Here is a 9,129-nt window from a genome sequence, read left to right on the forward strand (position 1 = left end):
GACTGAGAGGGGGAAAAGGTTAGGAGAGGGAAATTAGAGGTATCAGTGGGAATCCCCGGATCAGGAGGAGACAAATCCACCATTGTTGCTGAGAAAAAACCTAAATCTAATCGCTTTGACAATGGTCAAAATCACCCGGCCAAAATCAAGCTAAAAAACGAGACAGTTAAGTCTTGCTGTTAAAACCGGTATGTTCCATGAGTCCACATGCTCGTCAGTTCGACATGTTAACTTAGGGTTGTCGAATAATTCTCTCGCTTGTCACGAAGAAAACAAGAAAAGCATAATGGGAAAAAGAAAAAAGGTACAGTCGTGATTTCCACTAGTTTATTGGTACGCTAATTTCCACTAGTTTTTTTGTGTGATTTCCACTACTTTTCCTGCTTCATGCTGCTTTGTTATTTTTATTTTTTGTGCGACTTCCACTAGTTTTTTTATTTTATTATTTGTTGGTGAATTCCTATAAAAGAATCGATGTTATTCGATTCTAATAAGGTCACTCAGTAGTAAGCATTAGGAAATGTCAACCCAATATAGTCCACTACTATGTGTTGTTCTTAACATACTCGTATTTTCAGTTCTGGAGATCACGGGAACAAATAAATTTCCAGGACTTATCGTGTTCGGAGACTCCACAGTTGATGCAGGTAATAACAATCAAATTCCAACCTTGGCAAAAGGTAACTTTCTACCATACGGACAAGATTTCGAAGGTGGAAAACCGACTGGGCGGTTTTGCAACGGTCTGTTGGCCACCGATTTCCTGTCACAGATGTTAGGGATTAAAAATTCGATACCCGCATATCTGGATCCAGCTTTTGATATTGAAGATTTTGCTACCGGAGTTACCTTTGCTTCAGCTGGAACTGGTTATGATGTTGCTACTTCAAAAGTGTCCGTAAGTTCACCAATTCAGTACACTCTTGCATATATGTACACGCACCTTTGGTCTTATTCTTATCAAATTAGTATCTCTTTTGCACGCGCAGGCTGTGATACCTTTATCTAAAGAATTGGAATATTACAAAGAGTACCTGAAGAAATTATCATCCTTTCTCGGAAAGGATGGCGCAGTAAAGACAGCAAGAGAATCATTGTATGTTATCAGCGTTGGAACGAACGATTTTATCCTGAACTACTTCACCGTGCCCGGACGGTCATCTCAATATACGATAGCTGAATACGAGGATTTTCTCATTGGAATTGCGAGAAATTTCTTGATCGAGCTTTACAATTTGGGTGCTAAAAATATAGCATTAGTCGGGCTTCCTCCTAGTGGTTGCCTACCATTAATAAAAACTTTGAATCTCGTTCCTGGAAGGCCGAATTTAGAAGAGATAAAGAAAGCTAGTAAAGACTTTAATGTCAAGTTACAAAATTTGGTGGCAACTTTGAGCATAGAGCTTGATGGGATCGAGTTGGTGTATGCAGATATCTACAATCCTCTTCTAAAGATCATTCAAAATCCAAACCTATACGGTAATTGTAAATTCGGATTATGATGTTTCAAACAAACTTTTTTTTTTCTTCTTATTATCATCGGTTCTTCTTGTGGACTGACCTTTTTTTTTTATACATGGACTGTGCATGGGTACCATGAAGGAATTGAAAATGTGAAGGAAGGATGTTGCGCAACGGGAACAGTTGAGCTTGGGATTATATGCAAAGCAGGAAATCTATTATCTTGCTCCGACCCGAGCAAATACGTATTTTGGGACGCAGTACACCCAAGTGAAAAGGTTTATGGCATAGTAGCCGATATACTGATGAATACGACCATATCTAAGTTTGGTAATTGACTAGGTAATAATGGAGGCACACCTAGTTTTCCAATATCATTTTAAGTGAATGTTAAGAAAAATAGCTGAAAAACCAATCTGGAGATGTAACATCACCTATGCATTACAATAAAAACTCTTCAATAAACAATGTGTATTGTTGGGTCTGAAAAAGTTGATTGATTACATTTTGGGTCAATTATTCTCATGACTCTAGAAAAGATGGGTCTTACTTTCCTGATTCCGAGGTCATAAAAATAATTATGTAAATTATTTTCATGATCCTAAAAAAATTGTTATTATGTGAAGACCAAAATAACCTTTTAGTTGTGAATATTTCATGAACAGATTCTAGCTATGCATATTTTAGCATATATTAAAAGTTATGGATAATATTCGCACACTAAATTTTTTTTATTATGAATAATAGTTGTATCTAAAAATGCTGTGGAGAATATCTGCATACTAAAAAAATACTATGAATAATAGTTGTACTCAAAAAAATTCTGCGGATAATAGCTGCACATTAAAAAAAGTTGTGGATAATATCTGCACACTAAAGGAAAAAAAATACTATGAATAACATTTGTACTCATGGTTTTTAAAAGCGTACACTTCGCTTTCAATTTCGCTTAATCGCTTCGAAGCGTAGCTATGAAGCAGAACACCTAAGAAGCGCGATTTTGACTTTTTCTTGAAGAGTTGACTAAGTCAATAATGGAGAACAAGCTAGAAGAATGCAACACGGAGGTTGCAGGTGATGAGAAGGGAAGAAAAGTTGAGTAAATAAGAAGAATTTGTAAAGAACAAGAAGAAAATATTGTAAGAAGAGATAGTTTAAAAACTTTGATTAATGATAATAATAATTGTATCTACAAAGAACGAATAAAGCCTGTTTATATAGGCATGAAGAAGAATCTTAAAATAGGAAAACACTAAAAGAAGGAAATAAGAAAAGACTAAAACAGGTAAGGCTAAACTTGATAAGCAAGTTAAGAAGAAACTAGAAGAAAGTAGAGATGTTCTCATCACCCCCCTTCTTAAAAACAACTTGTCCTCGAGTTGATTTACTCAAATCACTCTCACCATGGAACGTAAAAATTTCCTGAACATTAAATATATTAGATATATTCCAATTGGCAGGAAGATTCACCACATAAGCATTGTCACTTATTTTCTTCAAAATCTTGAAAGGTCCATATTTATTCATTTTAGTTTTGTTGTATGTACCAGCTGGAAAACGTTCTTTTCGCATGTGTTGATCAGCTACAGCCTTATACTTAGCATTATAATCTTCAAGTTTATTTTTCACCTCATTATGAAGTTGAGAAGCCTTGTCAAGTAGTTGATCAGCCTTGGCATGAGACTTGGAAGGTTTAGGTAACACAACCAAATCCAGTATATGATTTGGTACTTTCGAATAAACGATAGAAAATGGAGATTTACCTGTAGAAAGATTCACAGACGTATTGAAAAAAGTTCCATACGAGGAAGAAATTTTTCTCATTGATTTTCTTGAGACTCAGTAATCTTAGCACGAATTAAATTCCCTAAAGATTTTTTGAAAACTTCAGTTTGTCCATCAGTTTGGGGGTGCGCAGTAATATTGTATTGTAGTTTAGTTCCTATTCTTATCCATAAAAACTTCCAGAAATAACTGAGAAACTTAGTATCACAATTTGAAGTAATAGATTTAGGCACTCCATGCAGAAGAACTATTTCCTTGAAGAATAAGAAAGCCACATTTGAAGCATCAGTAGTTTTCTTGCAATCTAAAAAGTGTGCCATCGTATAATATATTTCAACAACCATCATGACAGAATCAGTGCCCTTAGCAGTACGAGGTAAACCCAAAATGAAATCCATACTTACATCTACCAAAGAAGCATCAGGAACTGGTAAAGGAGTATATAAATCAGTGTTTTGAATAGTACCTTGATGGTGTGGTTTTAAAAGAACCTACAACTTAGACCTGCAAGTATACATGGTCAGTTGTAGTGAGTGAGGTAAGAAGGGGTTTGTCCTCAGGGACTTGGGGTGTGTAAAAGTTGAAGTTTCTGAGGCTTAAGCTGAACTGTTCCTAGGCTGTGAAGAAGACAGGGAATGCTAGTGCAGTGAAGCTGAACTAAAATGCAATGCTAGAGAACATAACAAAAACTAAGACGCACAGGAGAACAGAGAACAGATGAAGTAAACAAGAGAACAGAATTTGTAGTGACTGAATAGTAAAACAAAGATGTAAAAGGTAAAGATGTTAACACTGAGAGTGAAGGCACTCGGATTGTCGAATCCACCACTAACCTGCACTATGTATTCAACTGATCATATGACTCTTGTCCTTGTAACAGATAAGGGTGAAGATTCAAGTTTGCCCTATATCTAAGGTGTTTCACCGATAGAAAATTCAATCCCAACTAAAGTATCAATCCGAAGCACTAACTGTCTAATTAAGCACAACTAGTCAAGGGATTAACAACAGTCTCTAAGGCATGAGCTGAAGCACAATCAACACAGTGTTATCCTGACTACAATGGATGCCTGACATACATTGTGAAAGTAAAGTATTGAAGAACTAAGATTTAATTTATTCTAGAACAATTTAAACATTCAAGAGTAACATAAGCAGAATGCAATGCACAGAAGCAGATCAGGGCTTCATCTAAACCCTAGCAACTGACTTAGAACATGGAGATAACACACATACAGATAACTGAACTTGAAATGTTACCCATTAACAACATTTTACACTAACTGAAATTCAACTGACATAAACACTTGAGGGCACTGGCTAGTCCAGGCCTCTATTGGCTTGCTCTGGCTAACCCAGGCATACCCACACACACACAATACCATGTTCTATTTATACCCAAAATTAGGGTTCTTAACAGTTTCCCCAGAATTCCCAAATTAGGGTTTACATTGAAAATTAAAGTTAAAGCTCACCCGTCTATGCTTTTGTTGTCTCCCCCTCGACCCATGTCTTGTCTTCCTTCTTTGCTACTCCTCCTGCTCCAATTGTCGCCTATGATGCTCTAATTGTTCCCTAATTCGAGTTGTTTTATTCACCCCAAACCTAGGGTTCAGTGGTTGTGAGATGAGTAAAAGAACTAGGCTAGGGAGATGGTGGAGATGTCGGGTGGTTGTGGTGGTGGTGTGGTTCGAGGTCTGGTGGTGGCAGTGATGGCAGGAGATGGTGGTGGCGGAAGTTGCAGGTTCTGAAATTTTTGGGAAGAAGGGGAAGAAGAGCTCGAGAGAAGAATGGGTTAGGGGCTGTTTGTTTTGGGGTATAGGTATTCTAGGTTATGGTGTTGAGCTGGCTCAGCAAAATTTGATGTCAGCGAAGGGAAGATGTTGGATGAAAAGATGAGAGAATGATCCAACGGCGCGATGGAAGTGGAGGTGGAGCGACCGTTGGATATGGAATACATCAAAACTGACGGTCCAAGATGGAGTTAGGTGCTATAGTGTTAGACAGGAACATCAAAACTCGATGTACTCTGATGAAGCGACTGTTAGACGATGGAATGGATCCAATCTGACGGCTAAGGAGAGAAGCGGGTTTGGGTTTGGATTTTGGGTTTAGGATATGGGTTTCGGTTTAGGAAATGGATTTGGGCTTAGGTAATCTTGATCCCACTTCTTCTTTAAGAACAATTTCTTCCTTGTTAAGCCCATTTTCATCCTTGAGTCTTCCATACCGCATTCTTCATTTCTTTTCCGCTAGAGCTTCCTTCGGATTTTTCCCGTGTCTTTGCTCTTTTCGCTCCGTGAGTTAACCAGGCTTTATTTAGTACCTAAAAATGCAAAATTAATTGAGAAAAGTATTTATTCTTGAAAACAACGAAAACACAAAATATGGGATAAAATGGAGCGTCAGTGCACAAATGATGAGTTAAATGCCAATAAAAAGGTGCAAATATATACAATATTTGGCACTCATCAAATACCCCCAAACAAAAACTTGGTGTGGTTTTAAAAGAACCTACAACTTAGACCTGCAAGTATACAGGGTCAGTTGTAGTGAGTGAGGTAAGAAGGGGTTTGTCCTCAGGGACTTGGGGTGTGTAAAAGTTGAAGTTTCTGAGGCTTAAGCTGAACTGTTCCTAGGCTGTGAGGTAGAAAGGGAATGCTAGTGCAGTGAAGCTGAACTAAAATGCAATGCTAGAGAACATAACACAAACTAAGATGCACAGGAGAATAGAGAACAGATGAAGTAAACAAGAGAACAGAATTTGTAGTGACTGACTAGTAAAACAAAGATGTAAAAGGTAAAGATGTTAACACTGAGAGTGAAGGCACTCGGATTATCGAATCCACCACTAACTTGCACTATGTATTCAACTGATCATATGACTCTTGTCCTTGTAACAGATAAGGGTGAAAATTCAAGTCTGCCCTATATCTAAGGTGTTTCACCGATAGAAAATTCAATCGCAACTAAAGTATCAATCCGAAGCACTAACTGTCTAATTAAGCACAACTAGTCAAGGGATTAACAACAGTCTCTAAGGCATGAGATGAAGCACAATCAACACAGTGTTATCCTGACTACAATGGATGCCTGACATACATTGTGAAAGTAAAGTATTGAAACACTAAGATTGAATTTATTCTAGAAAAATTTAAACATTCAAGAGTAACATAAGCAGAATGCAATGCACAGAAGCAGATCCGGGCTTCATCTAAACCCTAGCAACTGACTTAGAACATGGAGATAACACACATACAGATAACTGAACTTGAAATGTTACCCATTAACAACATTTTACACTAACTGAAATTCAACTGACATAAACACTTGAGGGCACTGGCTAGTCCAGGCCTCTATTGGCTTGGTCTGGCTAACCCAGGCATACCCACACACACATAATACCATGTTCTATTTATACCCAAAATTAGGGTTGTTCACAGTTTCCCCAGAATTCCCAAATTAGGGTTTACATTGAAAATTAAAGTTAAAGCTCACCCGTCTCTGCTTTTGTTGTCTCCCCCTCGACCCATGTCTTGTCTTCCTTCTTTGCTACTCCTCCTGCTCCAATTGTCGCCTATGATGCTCTAATTGTTCCCTAACTCGAGTTGTTTTATTCACCCCAAACCTAGGGTTCAGTGGTTGTGAGATGAGTAAAAGAACTAGGCTAGGGAGATGGTGGAGATGTCGGGTGGTTGTGCTGGTGGTGTGGTTCGAGGTCTGGGGGTGGCAGTGATGGCAGGAGATGGTGGTGGCGGAAGTTGCAGGTTCTGCGATTTTTGGGAAGAAAAGAATGGGTTAGGGGCTGTTTGTTTTGGGGTATAGGTATTCTAGGTTATGGTGTTGAGCGGGCTCATCAAATTTTGATGTCAGCGAAGGGAAGATATTGGATGAAAAGATGAGAGAATGATCCAACGGAGCGATGGAAGTGGAGGTGGAGCGACCGTTGGATATGGAATACATCAAAACTGACGGTCCAAGATGGAGTTAGGTGATATAGTGTTAGACAGTAACATCAAAGCTCGATATACTCTGATGAAGCGACCATTTGATTATGGAATGGATCCAATCTGACGGCTAAGGAGAGAAGCGGGTTTGGGTTTGGATTTTGGGTTTAGGATATGGGTTTGGGTTTAGGAAATGGATTTGGGCTTAGGTAATCTTGAGCCCACTTCTTCTTTAAGAATAATTTCTTTCTTGTTAAGCCCATTTTCATCGTTGAGTCTTCCATACCGCATTCTTCACTTTTTTTCCGCTAGAGTTTCCTTCGGCTTTTTCCCGTGTCTTTTCTCTTTTCGCTCCGTGAGTTAACCATGCTTTATTTAGTACCTAATAATGCAAAATTAAATGAGAAAAGTATTTATTCTTGAAAACAACGAAAACACAAAATATGGGATAAAATGGAGCGTTAGTGCACAAATGATGAGTTTAATGCCAATAAAAAGGTGCAAATATATACAATATTTGGCACTCATCACTTTAGAGCGCTGACAAACCATACACTTCTGAACAAATTTATGCACATCTCTTTTTAATGAAGGCCAATAGTATCGTTCTTCAACCAAAGTAATAGTTTTGTCACGACCAAAATGACCTCTAAGGACACTACCATGCAGTTCATGGGTAAGATAAAGCATCAAAGAACCTTGTGGAATACAAAGACGAATACCTTTGAAGAGAAATCCTTCTTGAATAAGAAAATTATCAATTCTAGAAGATATATTCCCAGTCTTGAAATCTTCAACATCAACATATAAGTCTTTGATGTAATCAAAAGCCACACTTTCACTTCAAAGAGTGACAAGAAAGTGAGCACGTCTACTCAAATTATCAGCCACTTGGTTCAATTTTCCACTCTTACGCTTAATAGAGAAAGTATATTGATTTATGGTGGATAGCCATTTATCATGTATTCGATTTACCTTAGCTGAAGTTTGTTAAAACTTCAAAGCTTGATTGTCAGTGTTGACAATAAACTAATTATGCACCAAATAAGGATGCCAATGATTCAATGCTTGAACGAGAGAATATAATTCAATCTCATAAGTGGGCCATTTCTTCCTAGCTTCTGAGTTTTTGGCACTGTGAAAAGAAACTGGATGATCACTTTGAGACAATACAACTCCAAGTACTACTATAGATGCATCACAATCAACTTCAAAAAGTTTGGAAAAGTCTGGAATTGCAAGTACTGGTTCACTACATAACTTTTCTTTAAGAAGATTAAAACTCCTATATGCTTCCTCATTCCATAAAAAATTTTCTTGCTTCAAACAATCAGTCACTCCAGTAAAAATTCCGAATAAAACGTCTATAACAAGATACTAAGCCGTGGAAACTGCGAACATCTTTAATGCATGTTGGAGTAGGCCATTCAGAGATAGCTTTAATTCTATAATCATCAACTGAAATTCCTTGGTCAGAAATAATATATCCCAAAAAGGTTATTGACTTGGAAAAAAAGTTACACTTCTTTAAGTTTACGTAAAGTGCATTATCATTAAGAGATTGAAATACCTGAGATAAATAAAAGAGATGCTCTTATTCATCACGGCTGTATCTCAAGATATCATCGAATTATACAATGATAAACTTACCAAGAAAAGTTTGTAGAACTTGATTCATTAGCCTCATGAAGGTACTGGGTGCATTAGATAGTCCAAATGGCATTACTAACTACTCGTATAATCCTTCTCGAGTTTTAAAAGTTGTTTTCCACTCGTCTCTTATTCGTATACGAGTCTGATGATAACCACTTCGAAGATCAATTTTAGAAAATACCTTAGAACCAACAATCATATCTATCAAATCATCAAGTCTTGGAATTGGAAACCCATACAGAATAGTAATCTTGTTGAGATATCGACAATCAATACACATTCT

General features: G+C 37.4%; 1 protein-coding gene across 1 annotated transcript; it reads left to right on the forward strand.

Annotated features, from left to right (window-relative positions):
* Positions 1–495: 495 nt before the first annotated feature.
* On the forward strand, positions 496–1,952 carry LOC113353584 (GDSL esterase/lipase At2g04570-like). Its single transcript, XM_026597137.1, has 3 exons — positions 496–898; positions 990–1,479; positions 1,603–1,952. The coding sequence occupies exons 1-3, from the start codon at positions 521–523 to the stop codon at positions 1,797–1,799; spliced, it is 1,065 nt and encodes a 354-aa protein (XP_026452922.1). The 5' UTR covers positions 496–520; the 3' UTR covers positions 1,800–1,952.
* Positions 1,953–9,129: the final 7,177 nt, after the last annotated feature.

This window comes from Papaver somniferum, chromosome 2 (assembly GCF_003573695.1).
Source record: "Papaver somniferum cultivar HN1 chromosome 2, ASM357369v1, whole genome shotgun sequence".
Lineage (NCBI taxonomy): Eukaryota > Viridiplantae > Streptophyta > Magnoliopsida > Ranunculales > Papaveraceae > Papaver > Papaver somniferum.

Bases quoted from the DNA above. Each gene is read 5' to 3' on its own strand.
- LOC113353584 (XM_026597137.1), top strand. From the start codon at position 521: ATGTCAACCCAATATAGTCCACTACTATGTGTTGTTCTTAACATACTC. The intron at 899-989 runs GTAAGTTCACCA...TTGCACGCGCAG, and splicing joins TTGCTACTTCAAAAGTGTCC to GCTGTGATACCTTTATCTAA. The intron at 1,480-1,602 runs GTAATTGTAAAT...GGTACCATGAAG, and splicing joins TCAAAATCCAAACCTATACG to GAATTGAAAATGTGAAGGAA.